We start from the raw sequence: 23,081 nt of genomic DNA, 5'->3' as shown, positions 1-23,081 counted from the left end.
CAAACCAAAAGAAAAACCAACAAGCAAAAACAAACAAAACAACAAAGAGCCAACCAAACAACCAAAAACAAAAAAAAGCAAAAATCCTTACAAAGTATAGAAAACAAATAAGCCAAACCAACCAGCCAAACAAAACCAAACAACCAACTCAAACCAGGAACAAAATACAGAACTGACCAAGGCAAACTTTCCAGTTCCCATCATTTGCTAATTGTCACTCAGGTCTATATATTTTTGCAAAGTGGACCCTTCCCATGTCCTCAGATGCCCCGGAAACAGACAACTCCATCAATTCCAAAAGCACCTTCCCCAATTCCTGTGCCTGGATAATGACTTCTCAACCTGTTTTTCTTAAAACTATTATGCAAAGGCTCCAACCAGAACATGACCTCCCTGACATCCCCAGGGTGACAACAGGTTTTCCTCCTACCCCACACTGAACTCTGTACCTTCCCACAATGTTGTGGCTAAATACCTTGGAATAGATGAGAATTAGCCTGACTTTATTAAGTAATCCAGAGAAGGAACTAACATTTATGTGGCCTTGGTGGAGGGCAAAGTGAGAGACACTGAGCTGAGAAGACAGAGGCTACAGAACGTAACCTGTTCCTCAGTAGAACAGGCACTGTTGGAAAAGATGAGGTATGGGACATGGCCGAGAGGAAAAGGAGTGGATATTATTATGCAGTCTCTTCTGAGCATTGCACGAAAGCGTAAACCTCTGTAATTTTGAAGCTAAAATGAAGAATTTTGTCATTTGAGAAGATCACTCAAAGAAGGGCAAAATCAGAAATTTTGAATCTTGAAAATCAGAAATCTGAATCAAAATCAGATTTCTAAGTTTTCTTTTGTATTTCACATTTAAAGTATGTATATATTGTGCATTACTTCAGAGACAAAGCCTCATCACAGAACTCTATTCAAAACTGACATTTGAATAGAGTCTGATTCAGGTAGGTATACAGCAGGAGAGGTGAGAAGTAAGCAGGATACATCTGTTACACTCTTATCGGTCAACTCTGAAACAACCAGATACTCATAAGCAAAATTAATCTGAACAATTAATTCACACTTGATAGAATGTTTAAATCTCTGGTCATTACTTTCCTAAACCTCTCAAACAACTGTTAAAAGATACAGAGGTGAAGCTCTGTAGTTTGGCTAAGCAAAGGTTTCCCCAGTAACAAAGGAGTAATGACATCAAGAAACATTAAAAACTTGATTTCATAAAAAAAAGGTTAAATATTTTTTTCTTTGCTTTGTATTTTAAGACAGGGTTTCTCTGTTTTCCTTTGGCTGTCCTGCAATTCACTCAGGAGGCCATGTGGCTTCGAACTCACAGAGATCTGCCTTCCTCTGCCTCCCTGGGTGCTGGAATTAAAGGTGTGACTATCACTGCCCAGCTAACTCACATTTAACACGAAGAGGAGAGAAGATAAATAAATGGGCAAACATCTGGACAGTGTGTTCCTGTAGTGAGCTTGTACCTGGAATATGTGCAGGATCAAGTCAGTGTTATAATGAGGTATGTTTAAAGGAATGAAACATTTCATCATATTTCCACAAAGTTGACATGCACACAAAACTAAGTTTATGAAATGTGCTCACCATCATTAATCTTACCAAAATGCAATCATGCTCATTACTAAGAACATAAAAGGAAGGTAAAATTTAAAGCTGACAAGCTAAATTATCAATACAAAAATATGGGAATTTTTATTCACTTATTCACTAAAGCTTATTTTAACACATATATGTCTGAACATATATATGTATATATATTCACATATATGTCTGAACACATATATGTATATATATATATACATATATATATATGTATATTTATGTGTGTGTATTGGGGACACAGCCTGTGCAGTATTCTAAGAATAGGAAACTATTCAGGGCCTCCACTCTTTTGCAACATATGATACTCTGCTAAAGATTTATGCTCAGATAATTCCCTTAGACATGACCTGTGTCCCCCTAATGCCTAAGACAGTGACTGTTCTTGGGAAGTAGTGGCTGAGTAGATAGATCACTTCCATATTGATCCATTTGATACATTCACTTTTGTGCACTAGTGTCATAATTTGCACTTAGAGTTTGTGATTCATATGTTTCTCTTTGAACAGAGATTAGGCTCTGAAACAGCTAAACAAAAATTATGTAATGTATTTAAAATTATGCATGATAATACTATCAGTTTTTTAAAATAAATCTCATTTTAAATTAGTTAAATTAGTCTAAATCTAGGTATTGAAAGAAGCTTGCTACTTTCATGATGCACACACACACAAACAGACACATAGACACACACATATGCATACAAACAGAGATATACTCAGACACATACACATTCACACACAGAGACACACTCACACACAGAAAGATACACACATGTGGACAGACACACACAAACTCACACACATATACACAGACACATAGAAAGACACACACAGACATACATGCATGTACACACACATACACAGAGACACAGAGAGACAAACACAGACACACATTTATATTTGCACCCCCTTTCGCAGACACAGAGATGCAGACACACAGACATACACACGCACACACACACGCACACACACACACACAGCCATACACACATGCACACACACACACACACACACACACACACACAAAGACACAAATGTGTTAGAATTATAGGCACATTACATTGACAGCCTGCAATGACGTATCGTAACATCTCTACACATAGATGCTGCAAGGAAATGATCCTTGTACATTTTCCTGAAGCAGTAGAAGTGATCATACATTCTGTTCTATATCCTAAGGAATAGATGTTTCCCCCTCACATCAAAGTACATGTTTTATCTTCCCATGTCCAATATGGTAAGGAAAAAGGGGGACTATGTGTCTCTTTTATCTGCAGATGTTAAATGAAACAGAAGAAAAACCTAACCTAGAAAAAGCTAGGAAGGCAGCTTGTGCTTATTGAACAACTGCTTGGTTCAGTTAGCATTTTGTGGTATGGGGACAATTTTGGAAAAAGCAAAGTGAGATTATGTAACACTCTCAGCAGGAGAGAAAAACCTGGGTTCAACCTAAGGCCCAGCACAATGAATTGCTGATATGAAAAAAATAAGGTGGAAGTTTTAGTCTTTGTAAGCAATAAAAGCTAATGCTTACTCTGCTTTCTGTGCTAGTCAGTAAATGAGCTGATAATTTACTTGTGTTTGTTCATCATATTCTCAAAATAACTGTTTGATAGAAAAGCTAGCATTGCTATCATTTCATAGATGAGAACAAAAGTTCACCTATGTTCAAATCCATACCATAACTATCATGATGTTACACACCTCAGGCTGATCTGAACTCTAAGAAAAATAAAAGCTTGGAAACCATCTAACACAAGTAAGAATTTCCTAGATACCCTCTCCCTGTTGGTTTTTCTTGGTTGTCAACTTGATTATATCCATAAATAACTAAAATCCAAGGCAAGTAAGAATTTCCTGGATACCTCTGTGTGATGGGTTTTCTTGATTGTCAATTTGACTACATCTGAGCAGATGGGTAGACCTGTAAAATAATTTTCTTCCTTAAATCATTTGAGGTGAGAAGACATACCTTTAATTTGGATCTTTTGAGGGAGAATCAGCTAATTAAATCTTATTTAAAAATAAAGATTAAAATCTGGGCCACACTTTCTGGTGCCAGCCTACATAAGGAAGAAGGAAGCTTGCTCTCTTTGTGCTTGTTTGTACTCTTTCCTGCCAGAAAGTTCACATCTTTACTGCTATTTGAGCCTACTTCCTCGGGATTTCAATGCATATTGAAGCCCAGCTGAGACATACGGCCTTATGAACTCAACAACTACTGGATTCTTGGAGTTTCTGTTGGTCATTGTTGGACTACCTGGACTGTGGGTGCCCTCTTCCATGGGGGCTGTTGGCCATCAGCCCAAGAAGGCAGAGTAGATTCACAGATGGCACCCAATACATGTTCCCAGTACTGTGCCAGGACAGGGGTGCAACTCCATCAGCTCTTTGCCTGACTTTCTCCTCCTGAGGACTGGTCATGTTCTCCCAGGCTCTGGGCTCTGCTAAGAATCTGTGAGCATGTCCCCTCCAGTGGGCAGTGAAAATCTTTGCTTGACCTTCCCATTCTGAGGACTGGTCCCTTTCTTTCTCTGCTTTCCAAGCTTGTGCTCCTAACGGCTGGCTTCTCACCACCCTGAGGTGATTGCCCTGGGAAAGTTAAACTTGCCTCAGGAACTTCCAAAGTCTCTAAAACCACTTCCTTTCTTTTCTAATTATGGGAAACTCAGCATCACATCTGATAGATCTTCAAATTCATTTCTTCAGAGCTTTACTTAAATCTAGAGGACTTCAAAATCTCCCCAAAAGAAGGCTTAGGATCAGGAATGAGGTGCTCCAATTTGCACCTTGGGTTCTGTCAGAAGATATTTCAGCTGTAGATGTCTGGACCTTTGTTGTTTATCTGGCTCCTAACAAGGAAGCTCAGAAAGGCTATTATTTGTCTCTCTCTTTTCTCCCAGTGATAACTGCTATTAAACAATGTGTAGCAAAAATCTGTGAGCCTCAGAATAACTCAGTGGGAGAAAAAAAAAAGAAAATAGGAAGATGAAGGACAGGACTGAAATGAGGAGGAAGACCCTGAGAATTATCCAGTAACTTATGTAACTGCCTGATGTAAAGCAATTGATGTAACTAGACAAGGCCTTCCTCCCCCAACATACCTCTTCCCCTTCACAGGCTACAGAGAACAAAGAACCTGACTCTTCCTTGATTGCAGAGGGCAAAAACCCTGGGATGGAGACCTAGGCTCCTAAAAGCACTCAGATAAGGCCTTCCCCACCTGTGCTACTGCAGTCACCTGTGGCACCACACAGCCTCCCATGGCACCTACCCTCACAGCCATGGAGCAGCTTTGTAATTATAGAGATGAGCAACTGTTTAAGCTCAGGGTTGCTGGGAGCAATTACCTCCAGCCTGGGAACCAGTATCCATAGCCTGGGAGGAACTATGTCCAACCATCTCAGCCCCAATGGCCCAGATTCCACCCATAGGGACTCTCCCTGTTAATTTACATTTATCAAGACCATACCCACTGGCCTGGTACCCTCTTTCTAACAGCAGATTTAAAGAACCTATGCCAAGCTCTTGGTGAGGATAGAATTTATTCCCCATGAACCAAATCTGTTTTACAAAGTTTCAGTAAAAACCTTTTAATTCCCCAGGACTGGGGAGAGATATGCCAATCTTCTCTCCCAAGCTCTCTGTTCGTACAATGGGAGGCCCTATTTAGAGATCAATGTCAGATGAAGGACAGAAAAAGTGAAATACATAATCAATAGGTTTTCAATAGATCAAGGCCACCATCGCATGAAACCAATTCATTCAAGGCGTTTCTGACTTCTTTCCCTTCACTCCCCATCCTAATACCTCTGTTTCTTTTGCACACCTAGCAGTGGAACTTTGCTGACGGCAGTACTAGTTAATAAACCCTTCTTTATCCCAAGGCTACAAAAAATTTCACTGGTTTTCATTTGTCAGACATTCCTCTATTCGACCAGTTATCCAACTGTCCAGTTTGTGTCTCCAGCAGGAATGAGCCTACTCACTACCAATGCCACACTAATGTCACTCTTTCCAGGTCAACATGTGTCACCCCCCATTCTTCTTTAATGCAAAGAAAACACCCAACCATGTGTTAACTCCGCTTTGCCTACTGTTGGTATACCTGTAATGATTACCACCCAGGTATACCTGTTTGGGGAAGAGGAAGCCGCCCTCCTCATTCACAGCTGTTCACAGAGAGAAATCTTAATCCCTCTTTTAGTGGGAGTTGAACTCACCTTCTCCCTGAATGCTGGGGCACTGTGACTGCTCCCATCATCCAGAACCATCGTATAGCATGAGACTGTCAAAACTTGACCAGGCCATCACATTGAGGACTGAGAACTGTAAATCACTACAGAGCCCTTGAAGTTGTTCTGACAAGGGGGGGGGTACTTGTGTGGTCTTGAGGGAGGGATTTTGTTTTTTTGTCAATGAGTCCAATCTAGTAAAACAAAACGCCCTCAAAGCCCCTCATAAAGATCTTTTGGCCTAGTATCATCTTCAGAAACAGTCTTGGTTTTAAAACCCCTTATTTTCTTGGTTCCTATCCCTTATTAGGCCTCTAATTATGTTGTGTTTTATTTTGATGTGTTTCCCCTGCCTCATACAGTTACTTTGGTGAAAGATTAACACCATTGTTAGAATCATCATCAATCAGGCCATGGTACGTTATCATGGTAAGCTGCATACCTCTGAAATAGATGATTTGAGGGTATAGTCTCCCAGTCTGGTAGCCTTTCTGAGTTCTAGAAGGAGAATCCTTCTTTCCATCTACTCTTTGTCTGGCCTCATTTGGAGAATGTCTTTAGGCATAGATTTCCCCTAACCACATCTGATATAAGGCCTTTGGCACAGTTCCTTGATAGCTCTCCACTTCCTGAGCCTATAGGATAATTAGGTACTGTCTTCTCATTCATAGGATAGGAGCATGCTGCCAAAGGCAAATCAAGCATCCTTGGAAGGTCTAGTTCCAGCCAATCCTGGGAACCTGCTCCACACACATACACCAAGGACTATACAGCCTTTGTTCTCCCCAAATAAAGTTGAACTATCTCACGGAAGTGCTTCCCAGAGGTCATTTGCATTGTGTTCACAGCCTTCCAATCCCTGCACCCCGCCTCTGTTTCTCTGTCCTCATGGTCTGGTGGCCAACAGCTCCCAGGGAAGAGGAGACTCACACTGGACCACGGACTGTAAGAAACTCTAATAAATCCATGTGTGTATGTGTGTTTCATTCTAATTGTTCTGTTCCTCTAGAGAACCTTGACTAATACACCCTATTACTTTGGTTATTTTCTCTTTCTTTAAGAGTAAAGTATTTAGTTTAAATGAGAAAAAGTTTTATACTTCATTGAATAGCAATAAAATTTTCATCCTCATTAAATTTCTTATTAGGAAGAATTAGAAAAATATTAGATTTTGAGGTATTTTACTCTCTTTTATGTGTACAATGCTTCTAAACTATCAGTTGTCTTTTCTCTCTTCCTTTCATGCACATCCTAATGTTAAAGACTTTTGAATTAGTATATTCCCCTGCTTAATCACTGATCTTGCCTTCATGTTGTGTGTACTGAAGATTCTCTCCTGGGTATTTTTAATATATGAGTTATGTGAAATACCATTACCATAGTGTGCTCTGAGCACTAGACTCTTTAACAAAGTGACTCCCTCTCTTTGCATAGATGCAGAAGTGAGGCTGCCATGAATATAAAATTCTTGTTTAAAGTTTTTATTTATTTGTTTTTATTTTGTTTCTGTTTATTTTCTTTTTATCATGCAGAGTCTCATAAAGCCATTTTCATACTTCTCTAGATAGAATGCAGTTTAAGTAATTCCTGTACCGTGGCACCTTTCCCTCACTCCCTGCTCTCCACTTTCATAGTTTCCTTTCCCTCAGGCACTTTTGCTTTCAATGTTTCAGATTTTTGAGGAAAGCCTATAATTTTTGCCTTACTGACTGTACTAATTTATAGCCCACCATGTGCGCATATAAGAGTTCCTCTTTCTCTACATTTCCCCTAGTATTTCATGTATTTTATCTTTTAATAACTGTTCTTATGAGATGACTGAGAAGAAATTTCTGTAAAGCATCATCTTTCTTCCTATAAGTGCATCCCATCATGCCTTTGTAATTATGTTCGGTTATTATGTATCAATTATAAATGACATAATAGAGGCTGAGGAGAATACATAATGAATAAATTGTTTGTTGTGCAAGTGTGAAGACCAAATATCAGAACCCCCAAACCAATATAAAACCTGGGTGAGCAATGCAATCAGCTTTATTCCTTGCATTATGGAAGCAAGAACACAGTTTCTCAAGGCAAACTGGCTGGTTAGACTAGACAGCCCTCAGATTCAGCAAGGGACCTTGCCTCAATAAATAAGCGTGGAGCAACTAAGAAGACACTTGATGACAACCTCAGGCCTTTACAATGATGTACACATATTATGACATGCACACAGAACAAAAATAGGTGACACAAATAAAAATATATAAAAATGTGATAGTAGGCAATGTGGTAACTATCAAAGAAAGAAATAAACGAGAACCAATGAAGCTGCTGCTGAGGGAGATGCACCTGTTGGGTCCAAGGTGTTGCTAACAAAGTCCTCATGGCCTCAGACAACATAACAAGGCCAGGAACCATGACAAAGGAAACACAATCAAAAGAAAAGGGTTCATTACCACATCCGCAAACCAGTAAATGCTTGGTTGTTTCCCATCAAAAGAGAATAGAATTGCATACAGTATAAATTCTTTCTCCTTTGATACTTTTAAAATATTTCTTTTTCAGTGTCCCTCTTTGTCACATTTCAGAATCTCTCCCTAACCTTGACCCTACCTGTCTTCATGACCACAATGCTTTTCAGCACTTCCTACCACTCTTCACCAACAATGTAAGTTCATACTGCTATCTTTTAGGCTGGATGTCCTTCTCAGTATTGCTGGCACTCTTTCTTCTCTCTTGGCTTCATCATCATCATCATCATCATCATCATCATCATCATCATTTTTATCAATTCTGTTTCTTCTCTATAATACTTTAAAGCACCCATGCAGCATTGGTGTAATGCCTTCGAGGTCTGATCCAAGATAACTTTTGTGTGGAGCTATTTCTGAGGCATTTATAAAATTCCTGGTTACCAAATCATTTTCTCTAATTATTTTCACCACAAGTAATAGACAAAGGTTTCCCAAAACATTTAACTATGTTTGATTGAAATTGATTATCAACTGGAAGTCCTCTCAATTTGATTCGTATCTTTATTTTCTCTATGCCCATTAAAATGTCTCAACCGTACTAGTAAAATTAAAAAAAAAAAGTAAGAATAAATGAAACTGCAACCATGCAACTAGCACCACCACACCAATGACACAAAGGCATTTCATTCAAGGGAAATGATGTGCAAGATAATGTGGTCCTGAGATTGAATTACCTTGGAAGCTTCCTACCCCCTAGTGACACTATAGCTCGCTTAATGTCAGCACATATGCCTGCATGTTTGTGATGATTTTTTGGTAAATCCTGTACTACCAGCAGAATAAACTAGAAGATGTGTCAGTAGGAAGAATTGCTGATATTCTACAGTAATTATATTCAGAGTGTGTTCCTGGAATGATATGTTTTAAATCAGTTTTCTACACCATACCTAAAAAATAGTATAGAGTTTGTTACAATGGCACTAGCCTCCTGTATGTAGAGATCTGCCTTCTCACAATGACTGAGTCAAACAAAAGCACATCTCTGTGAAGTATTCCTATGTGACAATGCCCTCTTCAGAAAGTAATACCAGAAAATTAAGGGAACTGTTAAAACAAAATGCAGATAACTCAGTTTCAAATACTGGTTCTTTTAACTATTACTATTTAGGGAATTCTAAAAGTGAAGAAAAAAAATCAAATACCATTAGAATAGAATAAGCAAACTGCTTGGACCTTTAATTTAATGTGAGTGTCACACACTTTAAGAATCAGCTCTGAGGAGTTCAAAGATGGGGGTGACCAGTGTGTACCATATCTAAGGAGCAGAAGACGAGAGACTGCAAAACCAGTGAATAAACAGGCATCTGAAATCCAAAACACTGACTTTGATGCTTCCAGGACCAGAGGGCACATCTGGGGACGACTGGATCCAGGTCCCGCTGGTCATCCTCAAGTCCAGAAGTCATGAACTGTGAGCAGCCTGCCCTTTCCACATACTCGAGAGCATGCAGGCCCCCAGGTCCAGGGACCCTCCATTCCAGCAGCCAGACATCGGATCCCTACCACTCCACCGAGGGTGTCTGGATTCCTAGGACAGCATCTGAACCTCCAAACTAACCACTGTTCTACTGGTCCTCTTGTGAATACCAGGTGGACAATAAAATCATACCGATCCTAGATCCAAGAAGGCAGAGCCCAGAATAGTCTGAGTCTCCAGGAGCACAGTGCCTGATAGGCCTGTAAGCTGAAGCTCAGCTGCCTTCTGAGGAACCGAATCCTGTGCAATTGTCACCTGAGGTAGATGCCCCCAGCACTTACCCCCGAGGCACCTGTGCCCCAGCAGCTGCCACCTGAGACACCCACGCCTGGCCATTCAAAACACCCATGTCAGCACCACTTACCCTTCAAGGCACTAGCATCTCTTGCCATTCAAGACGCCAATGTCAGCTCCCCTTAATCAGCCCATTAAGACATCAGTGCTTGAGGTCTTGCCATTCAAGGCACCCACTCCTGCCACACTGCCATTCTAGGCATCTGCACAAGGGCCCCTGCCATTCAAGACACCTGCACTCCTGCCTGTCAAAGTACCTGCACCCTGCCTTCAGAAACACCCACCCCAGTTTGGTTGCATCTGAAATACTGGCATTTGTGTTCCCCTGTACGTGTCTCCTCATCCTGAAGACTACAGCAGACATCAGAGATGGGTGGATCCAGTCTTAGGTGCAGGTCCAAGGAACAAACAACCAAGGCTATGGGTAGCCAGATGGCTAAAGACTAGCATAAGAACACAATCAACAACAACCAGGACATTGTGGCTCCACCACAACCCCACAAAAACAATGGCTATTCAAACACAGATGAAACACAGGAAAATGACCTTAAATCTATGATTATACAGTTATTAGAGTCATATAAAGAAACAAACAAATCTTTCAAAGAAAATACAACCAAACAAATACAGGCCATCAAGGACAGACAGGAAACCACAACCAAACAGGTGAAGGAAACGAATAAAACTGTTCAAGACCTGAAAATGAAATCAGAATCAATAAAAAACAAAACAAAACAACAACAACAACAAAACATAGACCAAGAAAACCCTGGATATGGAAAACTTAGAGAAGAGATCAGGAACTACAGAGTAAGTATCACCAGCAGAGATGGAGGAAAGAATCTCAGGCATGGAGGATATGATTGAAGAAATCAATACGTCTCTCAAAGAAAACATTAAGATGGAAAAGTTTCTGATATGAAACATCTGAGAAATGAAGGACACAGTGAAAAGATGAAATCTAAGACTAGTAAGAATAGACAAAAAAGAATAATATAGGTTCCAAAATCCAGAAAATATTTTCAAGAAAATCATAGAAGAAAATTTTCCCAACCTAAAGAAAGAGATGTCCTAAAACAAACAAGAGGTTTACAGAACACCAAATAGACTACACCAGAAGAGAGATTCCTCCCACCATATAATAATCAAAACACTAAATCTACAGAATAAAGAAAAATATTAAGAGCAACAAGGGAAAAGGGCCAAGTTCCATGTAAAGGTAGACCTAGCAGAATCACACTGGACTTCTTACCAGAGACTGTGAAAGCCAGAGGGGTCTGGGCAGATGTCACACAAACAGTAGCTACCAACTAGGGCTACTATACCCAGTAAGACTTTCAATCATCATAAATGGAGGAAACAAGGTATTCCATGACAAAACTAAATTTAACAGTATCTATGCACTAACCCAACCCTTTAGAAGATACTAGAGAGAAAACTTCAACCTAATGAGGTCAACTATACCCCCAAAACACAGGATGTAGATAGCTTCACTATAGTAAAGCCAAAAGAAAACAAGCACACAACCATACTGCCACCACCAACTCCACAATAAAAGGAATTAACAATCATTGGTTACTAATATCTATCAACATCAATTGACTCAACTCTACAATTGAAAAGATACAAACTAACAGAATGTTTGTGGAAACAGGAGCCAACATTTTGCAGCATTCAAGAAACACACCTCAGCACCAAAGATAAACACTACCTCAGAGTAAAGGGAGAAGATCTTCACCAAACCTATATCTGACAAAGGGCTCATATCCAGAATATATAAAGAACTAAAGAAGTTAAATACCAACAAACCAAATAATACAATTAAAAATGGCATACAAAGCTAAACAGAGAATTCTCAACAGAGGAATCTTGAATGGTGGAGAAGTGCTTAAAGAAATGTTCAAATTACAAATGCTTTGTCATCAGGGAAACGCAAATCAAAATGACTCTGAGAGTCTATCTCACACCTGTCAGAATGGCTAAGATTAAAAACTCAAGTGACAAAACATGCTGGTGAGGATGTGGAGAAAGGGAAACTCTCCTCTGTTGCTGATGGGAGTACAAACTTGTATAACCACCTTGAAAGTCAATCTCAAGCTTTCTCAGAAAACTGGGACTAGCCATACCTCAAGACCCAGCTATACACCCGAAAGATGCTCCACCATACAAGGACATTTGTTCAACCATGTTCATAGTAGCTTTATTCACAACAGTCAGAAACTGGAAACAACCTAGATGTCCCTCAACCAAGGAATGGATAAAGAAACTGTGGCACATTTACACAATGGAATCCTATTCAGCTATTAAAAAAAGGAAATCATGAAATTTGTAGGCAAATGGTGGACCTAGAAAAGATCATCCTGAGTGAGGTATCCCAGAAGCAGAAAGATACATACATACGTAAGTAGTATATACTCACTTATAAGTAGAAATTTAGTCATATTAGTACAAGATAGACAAACTACAATGCACAGACCCCAAGAAGATAAACCTGATGGACATCTTAGGCTTCATGTGGGCCTACTAGTTAAGGGAGTGGGACATATATCTGACATGCACTGTGTTACCTCCTTTTTGATCACTTCCTCTGGTTGGACTTCCCTGCCAGACCAGGAAGAAGACAAACTAAGTCCTCATGTGAATAGCTGAGCTGGAGTGTCTGAGTAGGGGTGCTCCCCTATTCTGAGGAATAGGAGAAAAGGGATGTTGGAGGAAGGGGGTACTGGGAGGAGAGAAGGGAGGGACCTATGGTTGAGATGTAGGTTGAATTAATTAATAAAATAAAAATAATCAGCTCTGAGTTTGTGCTTTTCAGAAATACACAATGCTAAATCACTGCCATATCTGCTAGATTTTTGTAATACATGAAATCTGTGCATATTCAATCACACATCTTAGTTTAGTTTGTCTTAGTTTAGTTTAAAGCTGGGTATCATTATTTAAACACCCAGAATTAAACCAGAAATCCATGAAACTGTTTAATTTCTATTGATGCCTTGCAGTCTAAGACACTGAGATTCAAGCAGCATACAATTACAAGGGTTCAAACCAGTGCTTCTATTGATATAAAAATGTGTGCTCACAATTCTCCACAATACATTTTATTTAAACAATTTTAATACTGAAAGAAATGGAAAGTGTTGTGATATAAAACTAATACAGTTTATGCTCTATAAGAAAATAATTCACAGGACTATTTTCAATAATAATATAGTAGAAATTAATAATTTAGTAGACTTCATGAAATAATTTACTAGTCTAATCTTTATAAAATCTACAATTTCTAACATATCAGATATTGGGTCTAAAAGTCAATTAGTCTCACAAACAATTGACTTAAAGCTAGTGGAAACAGAGACAACGAGAATATAAAATTACAAGAGTGTTTTTAGACAATTTTCAGTTGCATTTGTGTTAAGAAACTACAATTAGTGTGATGAAATCAAGGGTGAGTTAGTAAAATGTCCACTGTGCAAATATAAGGATCTGATTTCAGATTCCTAGAATACATAGAAAATGTCAAGGTTAGCAATGGTCAATAAAGCCAGCAATGAACAGGAAGGCGTTGATCCCTAACACTCGTTGGCTAGCCAGCTTTGCTGCGCAGATCTTATTTTTAGGAGTGTGGAAGGTCAATATGAGGAGGGAAGAGGGATCATTAACAGATTGTTTGATAATACCTTAAGGAATCATATTACTTTATATTCACCTAAAAGTTTATATATATGTCTGTATGTGCATGCATGTGCGTGTGTGTTTGTGTCTGCGTGTCTTTGTGTGTGTGAAGTTTGGCCACTTGTCCTGACAATGTCTCCCACAAAAACTACATACTTATGCAAACTTCCATAATAGGTACATGAAACCTCCTTTAGAATGATTGGTCAAGGTATCCCAGTGAAACCCAAAATAATATAGACTATTGATATGGTCCTTGGTTACTTCTTGTAGGTTTAAGGTAAGTCCCTGTTGCTGTAGATAGCACAAAATTTTAGGAAAAAAACTCAGATGGCTCAATCCAGATTAATCTTGAAAGCTTCCTCCCTCTGATCTCATTTCTGTGGTACCAGAGAATATTACGCAAGCTTCCAAGGTTGGGAAGTAATCACTAGTCCTACCAAGTTGCAATACCTATGAACCGACATGATGACGAGCATGGAAAGATGTCTATAAAGGTTTAGTAGATGGCAGGTACATGTTGGTAGCAACCAGCAGTGGTCTAATGAGACTTAAGTCACACTCAACATTAGTGAAATCATGCCTAATACTAGAAACCTGCCAACCTCCTCAGACTAATGAGGTCATGGACCTTAGGGAAGGATCTGCTACCAGCATAATTCCTTACCACTCCTAAATATTATCTTCGTACTCACAGACAAGTGTACCTACCACCCCCTCATCAAAGAAGCTTCTGCTTACAGCAAATGGAACCATTACAGAAAACCATACTTGGGCACAATGCAGAGATCAACAGATCATCAGGATCTCAGCCCCAACGTATACATCTACATCACAGCTCCTGCATCTGTGGCTTGAGGAACATCACTGAGGAGCAACAGAAATAGTTTTTTTTTTAAGATTTCTTATTTATTATTTATACAGTATTCTGCCTGCGTGTGTGCCAGAATGCCAGAAGAGGACACCAGATCTTATTATAGTTGGTTATAAGCCACCATGTCGTTGATGGGAATTGATCTCAGGACCTTTGAAAAAACAGCCAGTGCTCTTAACCTCTGAGCCATATCTCCAGTCCAAGCAGTGATATTGTTAAGAGTCAGAATATAAAAAAGTATGCTAATGAAACTGTATCTCCTAGAAATGGTTCCAAAAAGAAAAAATGGCCCTATCATAGATATGTTAATGTCGTAGAGAGATATTTTCACTGGATCATGTGCTTAGGCAAAGAACTTAAGGAAACAAATAAATGGCAGCAGACAAAGAATTATCCTTTCCTAGAGAGGAGGCCCTTTATTAGTGTTCTAATGCAAGGTGGTCAAGTGTGAAACTATGTACAATAAAGACAGACTCAGTATACTGCATTTTTTTTACAATTGTGCATACAAACACATGTAGAAAATAAAAATCTATAGGAAAAAGCTATTGATTTGAGATTGAGAGACATTGAGAGCTAGAAGGGAGTGTACCTGGGAGGGACTGGAGAGAGAAAAAAAAGGGAGAAATTTCATTTTAATTAAATTATTAGTTTAATTTAAACATTCATTTAAATGTATGAATATGTTAGAACTCTACAGATTAGATGATTGGGTTAAAACTTAAAGATAGAGAGGATGGAGGGATGACTCGGCGGTTAAGATCACTGAATGCAGGCAGAGGCAGGCAGATCTTTGTGAGTTTGAGACCAGCCTGGTCTACACAGTGAGACCAGGACTATCAAGGATACACAGAGAAACTCTTTCTTGAAAAAAATGAAACAAACAAACAAAAAATCCTATGAAATAAAGTGAAACAACACAAAACAAGGTGTCTGAATGATCTTCTAGAGGACCAGGGTTCAATTTCCAGCACCCACATGGCAGCTCACAACTATTTGGTTTTGTTTAATTAAATTTTTATTTTTATGTTAATTATCATTTATTCACTTTGTATACCAGCTGTAATCCCACCCTCCTCTCCTCCCAATCCTACCCTCCCTCCCTCATCTCCTTCCATGTCCCTCTCCAAGTCCACTGATAGGGGAGGTTCTCTTCTCCTTCCATCTGACCCTAGCTTATCATGTCTCATCAGGACTGGCTGCATTGTCTTCCTCTGTGGCCTGGCAAGGCTGTCCCCCCTACCTCAGAGGGCAGGGTGGTCAAAGAGCCAGCCACTGAGTTCCTATCAGAGACAGTCCCTGTTACCATTACTAGGGAACCCATTTGGACACTGAACTGCTATGGACTACATCTGTGCAGGGGTCCTAGATTATCTCCGTGAATGGTCGTTGGTTGGGGTATCAGTCTCAGAAAAGACCCCTGTGCCCAGATATTTTGGTTCTGTTGCTCTCCTTGTGGAGCTCCTGTCCTCTCCAGGTCTTTTCACCTCCCTCATCTTTCATAAGATTCCCTGCACTCTGCCCAAAGTTTGGTTAAGAGTCTCAGCATCTGCTTTGATACCCTGCTGGGTAGAGTCTTTCAGAGGCCCTCTGTGGTAGGCTCACAACAATTTGTAACTCCAAGATCTGACACCCTCACACAGACATACAGGTAGGCAAAAACACAATGCACATGAAATAAAAATAAAATAAAATAAAGTAAGTGTAAAAATATGTGTAGGTGGCTGCCGTTTGTGACTTCCAGCTAAGTGTCATAGTTCAGTCACTGGAGTTCTCTTTGTTGTCTGCGCCCATCCAGCCGGGGCATGTGCCTTCAGGCTGTTTCACATTTACTAAGGAGTTAGCTGTGCTCTTGGTTTAAACCTGAAGTGTTCTCTCTGAAGGAAACTCAGGGAAGGCAGTGTCTAAGACAGAAAGTAAGGACAAAGACAGTGTAAAGAAGGACCTGGGGAAAATGGTTATTGAGGAAGTGTGATACATCTGCGGGAACAGCACATGTAACAGAAATAGGTGAGAGTTTCCCAGCAGATTTTCAGGAAACAAAAAGATCTTTGCTTTGGAATGCTGTAGATACTAATTGCCAAGTACGGATAAGCAGAGGTGGTGCTGTCAGAAAGATTTGCCTGAGTTTTGTGGAACCTGAAACAGGTGATGTTCTCAACAGCCTTCCACTGTGCAAAGTCTACTCTTACACATGTACACAATTAATGGATGTAACCTGTCATTCTACATGAACATGCAGGGACTGACTTACCGAAATACTTCTTCAATAAGACAAATCCAGGCCTTGTGGTTCTACTGCTGCGTCACCACTTGTAAAGACTTCCACTGTAATACTGTAATACTTTCCTATAATACTGCACTTGCCCTCTTATGAGGGATGAAAGTTACAGTGGTCTGTGTTTCCTTTTTATAAAGTGCTACAGACAGTGTCTGCTGCTCAATTCCTTATTCAGTCATCACGAGGTAACTATCATCTATCTCAGTTTGCATAGGTTAACAAACACCCCTGTGAGTGAATAAATAGCACTAATGATATTTGAACTAAGTCAAGGATATTCACAGATGCAGATTTGACTTTGTTTCTTTGCTTTCTGAGACAGGGTCCCGCTACATAGCCTGGCTGGCGTGGAACTAGCTGGCCTGGAATGACAGAGATCTGCTTTAACTCCGCATCCAGAGTACTAGGTTTAAAGGGTTGCACCACTAGCCCAGATGTTCCTGTCATAGGAAGCTGCTTTCGTCATCATTAGAACAAAGGGTAGGCAAACAAGGAACTTCAGAAATGATAGAATGCATGAAATCCCTGCATGTTCATGGTTCTTTCTTTCACTTTGTGGTGATAATAAATTTTAAGTTTGAAATAGAGATAGTACTGTATTTTTCTGTATTTTAATTGGAAAGTAGAGCTGTTTGACAATTGTTAGCTACCAGAAATGAGACCTGTGAAGTACAGACTCTTAGAGAATAACTTCAGGGTGCTCAGCTGTGTACCTAAAATGTGCTGTGACATCTAGTTTTTAATTTCAGAAACTAAAATTATGTATAGTGAGGAGTACGTGTTTAATTTTCAGTGTACCAAGTGACAAATAGGATGAGTAAACATTTATGAATATCCTCCACCACCATAATATTTCATTTGGCCTTATAAGCTGTGCACAGGATTGGACCTGAAGAAACTTAAGACAGTTCCTGAAGGGAAGTGACTCTCCTCAAGAGCTTTATGATACTTGAGTGCACTATTTGTACCAAGAAAGAAATATGGAGTCACCTTAATTTATTGTAAATTAAAGACCATTCTCAGGGGAAAGGCTGCTTGGCCATGGCATAAAGTTAGTATGGTGGACATAACCAAAGTATGTAGAGGTAAGCAGCAATCCCGGCCTCAACCCAATGCTCAGATCCAAAAGGCAGTTTGCTGCCAGCATTACTGTCATTGTTTTGAGTTTGTTTTCTGTAACATCCACAAATGTTATAGGCTTCATAGCTCTCACTTTTATATCATGTCTCTACAACGGCCTTCAATTCCCACTTCAATGATGAGACAGAAATGATCCAAACCTACATGATTAGAGTGACTCTGCAGAAACACCAGACTGCCTGCACCCAGTATTTTAAATTTATAGAGCCACAGCATAAAGCTTGACATTTGAGTTTTGGAAACTGTATCAAATTTTGCAATGAGAGTTTGAGGTTAGATGAGAAGTCAATAGAAAAGGATAACAGGGTTATCAGCAATATCCAGAATGGACACAGTCTGAATTGGGGGCAAACACAAACATAATAAAATTTATAATGTATTTAGAGACCCAGCACTGTGATATGCACTTGGAGTCCCATCATTACTCATACACACTTACCACTAGAAAAAGTCCCTGTGTGCAAACAAGAATACTCAGAATGGAACAGGACAAGCTTCTCTCCACAAAACTACTTCCTAAATGTCCAAACTTTCAAAATACTTAATATTAAACTGGTCCATTTTATAGATTTCCATAAGAAAAATGCTATGTGTAAATCTATAAAATTATAATCGATTTCATGTATGTCCAGATCTTTCCTGAAATGTGCTGATGGTCTTCACACTCCTTATTAGGCAGGAAGGCACTGAGAAGAACAGACTGTTGTGTAGTTGAAGCAGAAAAAATGAATAAGCACACATCCAGGATTCTTACACAAAAGTTAGGACAAATTCTCTTTAAATCTTTAGGCAATAAGCCCCCAAATTATCAGAAATAAATCTTGAGCTTTCAATGAATCTTTTTTTTTCCTTTGTGGTTTTTTGAGATAGGGTTTCACTGTGTAGGCTTGGCTGTCCTGGACTTCATTTGTAGACCAAGCTGGCTAAACTCACAGAGATCTGCCTGCCTCTGCCTCCCTGAGTGCTGGGATTATAGGCATGTGCCACCATATCCAACTGTATGTTTGGATATTAGCATACATTTTTGAGAAACAAATATAAGTTTATTAAAAGTTACATATCATTACATCTAATAGGAAATGCATGTGTCTTATAAAATCTTTTTATCTATCATCTATCTATCCATCATCTAATCTATCATTTATTAATCCATCAATCTATCACTTATCGCATTACTAGCAAAAACTAAAAAGTAAATGAAGTTATTTATGTTTTATGTTTTACACAGAAGCATCAGGGCCCCCAAATCCATTTAGTTCTAAGTTAATAAACTTGTATGTGTCTTACTCAAGAGTGTAATTCTGATGTGATATCTTTTAAATTGGTTATCCAGGAAAAACCATAAACATTGAAAACATGTACGACCCACACAACCCAAGAATGTTCCTTATTTATTTGTTTTTAAAGAAGTTCTATTATGTATCTCTGAATGTTCTGGAACTTGCTGTGTAGAGAAGGCTAGCCTTCCACCCACAGAGATATGCTTGTCTGCCTTCTGAGTGCTGGAATTAAAAGCACATGCCACCATGTCCAGCCTGCCAGATATTTTGGAAATAAGTATTAACTAATAAATAATTGTTAATACATTTGCAAATAAATTTTGGTGTTTATGTGTAAGGCTCCAAACTTGAGCAGCCTTGATTTCTTTTTTTGTGAAATGGGCTCCATGGCTCCTCCTCATTGTTGCTTAGAGGTTGTGTGAGGGTTAGATGTCACAGCACACTAAAAGCATTGGATAAAACCTAAAATGTTTGTGGCTCACTGCGTGTCACCTTAGAGTGCTGAGTACTGTCAGCTGAACAACACTGGGTGAGTCTCAGACAGTGTCTATGTTAACGTTTCCAATCTAGTCTTCTCTTTACCACGGAGAGCCATAGGAACTAGATATTCCTCAAAGCAGCCATAACACTCACCAATAAAGCACTGTCCTCCTCTCTGGGTCTTTGGAAGGGCTAACCATAAGGTCACGCCCTGACCTACAATGGCTAATCGCAGGTTATAGACACAACATTCCAGAGGTGAGAAGCTAAGCCTCGGTATGGGGGCATGCCAGAAAGGCCAAAGGTGATGGCATAGGCAGGTCCTTCTGAGTGTCCCCTTAGTCAGTCGTGACACTTTGTTCTTCATTCAATCATATTTACATGGAGTTGTTTATTCTCTATTCAAATTACTTATAACAATGACAGTTTTCTCCATGTATTTGGGGCTTCATGTGTGACAGGACCAGATGTTTTCTTAGGGCTCAGGGGACTATGTGTTAAAGAGCACCGAAGCAAAGGCAGGAAGAGCATTTGTCAAAATGTGCCAGAATTATGTGCTACATACAAACACCAGTTGACATAATCAGATCATTTCCTGTGATTCTAAAGGCAAGAGTAAGTGCACCTCAGCATGCGTCATTTCTCACTACTCGCAATAAAAAGCACTTCACTTCCACATTTAGGAAAATTTTTATATCAGTAAAAGTAAAACTCAAATTTCCACTTAAGGTGATCATTGCAGTTAAACTGGTTAAAATGTAAATCTATTTATATAATTAATCTTATTTTACTGACATATTATTATACCTACTTGTAAAAGCCCAAGTGTCTATCCCAGTACTGTAGGTGATAAAGCAGATAGATAAAGAGAACAAATCAAAGTCCTTTATTCTCTCTTTTTGGGTGAGAATGAATGGGCTAATTTGCTTTGGTTCTATAAGGAAGTCTCATGATCTTAATTCCTCAGCACAAAACCATTCTATAGTTTTCAAGATAACAAATCTGCAATGAATTGCCATGGGTTAAATCAAGAAAGCTGGGGCAAACACTCTCTTATCCTTTATTCTGCAATTTCTATGACTACTTACATTCCTCTTTTGACTTTCTTGCTTCATTGGTAAAAAAGACCCAAGTATTAAAATCTGTGATAACAAATTTAATCTCTCTCTCTAAATATCGGTAATTTAGTCACATCTGCAAAGTCTCCTGTGACAGAAGATAGTGCTCATAAAGACGAGGAATTCAGAACAGAGAACCCCTGGGCATAGCCATTCATCTCTCAACATTCTCAGCGGATTCCAGTTTCTAAAGTTCAGATTTTAACCAGATTGATCTGTGACTGAATTTGTTAGTAAACTTTTGCTAAGACTGAAAGATCACCAATAAATGTATGTGTCAAAACTGTCACAATATATGCTCTATTTTGCCAAGACCTACTAAAGACAATTCACCTAAATACTTAATGGCCATAAATAGACTTATAGAAGCTTTAAATTCATTAGAATCAAATCTGCCTTTGACAACAAATAGACATACGTTCTTGAATTAAGAGATAAGAAAATAGTGGGAACCCACTCAGCCAAGATCAATTCTTCATTAAAAAGTCCAGCAAGTACAATTAGTACAAGAAATATTTTTGACATGTTAGGTGTTGTGATAGCAGTTTGGAGGGGAAACAGGAAAGATGCTTACCTTAAATAACAAATCTTTTTTCCCATAACGGAGCTCTTTTAGTTGAGCTTGGATTTTTTTGGACTGTAAAAGGAGAGATATGAATTAGTGCCTATGCTCACTTGTATTTTCAATCTTGAAGATTTAATTTTTTTCACACTGCACAGTAGTAAATGTTTCAGCCGAGTCAAAGAGAATCCCATAATTTGGATAATCAACATAGGAGAGTAAACTTAGCTTTGACATCAGACATGTAGACATCTGGGTCAGGAAGTAAGAATTCAGTCTGTTCAAAAAATCATGTGTTTACAAAGGTGTTATTTAAATAAATGTTCTCTCTTCTTTTACTCTACACCCAACCACAGGAAATACCTGTAATTCAGGCATGACAAACAAACTAATTATAAGTGCCAAGTGCATGTGTGACGTATAAAGGCAGTTATCTCTGTTTTTCTTTACTTGCTTTTTAAGATCAGTGATGGTTGAGTGTAAATGGATAGCCATGTTTTCATTCACTGTATTTTCAATGGAGACCAGCACACAAATGAACAGAATGCCAAATTCCATGATTCAAGCGTGAGTTGTGTTGAAGAGGATCGTATTTTTAATAGGGTCATTATAAATATAAAAATGTTAAAGGAACTCAATTGCTTCCAGTGACACATTGCTACACTCATTTATCTGAATCCTGATAATTTATCTGTAAGCCAGAGAAGACTATGTATCCTCAGCCTTTTAGAAAAGACACAGTTACCAGTATTGTAATGTGAGTACCTCAGTTCACTGAGTTCCAACTCTTGAAATAATAGCTCCTCATATTTTACTGGGGAGAAACATTCACACGGACATACTTACATGCACATAACCAGATGATCATGGGCAAATGTACAAAATACAAGAAAGAATAAGAGGTGCTTACTTCCTTAATGCACATTCTAAAATCAGAATAATGGGAAGACTGGCATCCTGTATGATATGACATTACTTGAAAATTTGTGAAGCCGTGAAGAAGAGCTTTACTTATGAACTCACAGCAATTGTGATAGCATGAACACAGCTTTTCAAACCCCAGCTACACCGAATTCCAGGATGGAGCAAAAAGTTACTCTTTCCCAGGGATGAGGCCCCTGATTGGTTGTCCAATACCAAACGGTTACCCCTAGAAACATATACCTGCAGACAACACTCAGCAGACCCAACAGATTGTATGTATATATTCTGTATGAATAGGTAACAATAGTGTTTACAAACACATTGGCTGTGAATTTGAAAGGGAGTAGAGATTAGGAGCATGGGAAAAGGGCAAGGAGAAGGGAGGGAGAATGATGTAAATATTTTATTTGAAGTAAAATAATATTTCTTTTTAAAAAAAGAAGTTGATAAAAGAGCCAACTGTTTGAAGATTTTGTTTTTTTTTTTCTTTTTTCTTTTTATTTTTTGTTAATATTAATCACAGGTTATTTACTTTGTATCCCAGCCATAGCCCCCCTCTCCCATTCCCTCCCAATCCCACCCTCCCTCCCTCATCTC

General features: G+C 38.9%; 1 protein-coding gene across 2 annotated transcripts in view; it reads right to left on the bottom strand.

Annotated features, from left to right (window-relative positions):
- The window catches only part of Luzp2 (leucine zipper protein 2), a 432,038-nt gene that overhangs the window by 102,980 nt on the left and 305,977 nt on the right, over positions 1–23,081 (bottom strand). For both annotated transcript variants that reach the window (XM_060367228.1, XM_060367227.1), the window contains exon 7: positions 21,573–21,635. In XM_060367228.1, coding sequence (XP_060223211.1) covers positions 21,573–21,635 — 63 coding nt within the window. The remainder of the gene's footprint in view (positions 1–21,572; positions 21,636–23,081) is intronic.

The sequence above is a fragment of the Meriones unguiculatus genome, chromosome 14 (genome assembly GCF_030254825.1).
Source record: "Meriones unguiculatus strain TT.TT164.6M chromosome 14, Bangor_MerUng_6.1, whole genome shotgun sequence".
Taxonomy (NCBI): domain Eukaryota; kingdom Metazoa; phylum Chordata; class Mammalia; order Rodentia; family Muridae; genus Meriones; species Meriones unguiculatus.
Note: the sequence above shows the minus strand (reverse complement) of the source record. Positions and strands in the feature narration are given on the sequence as shown.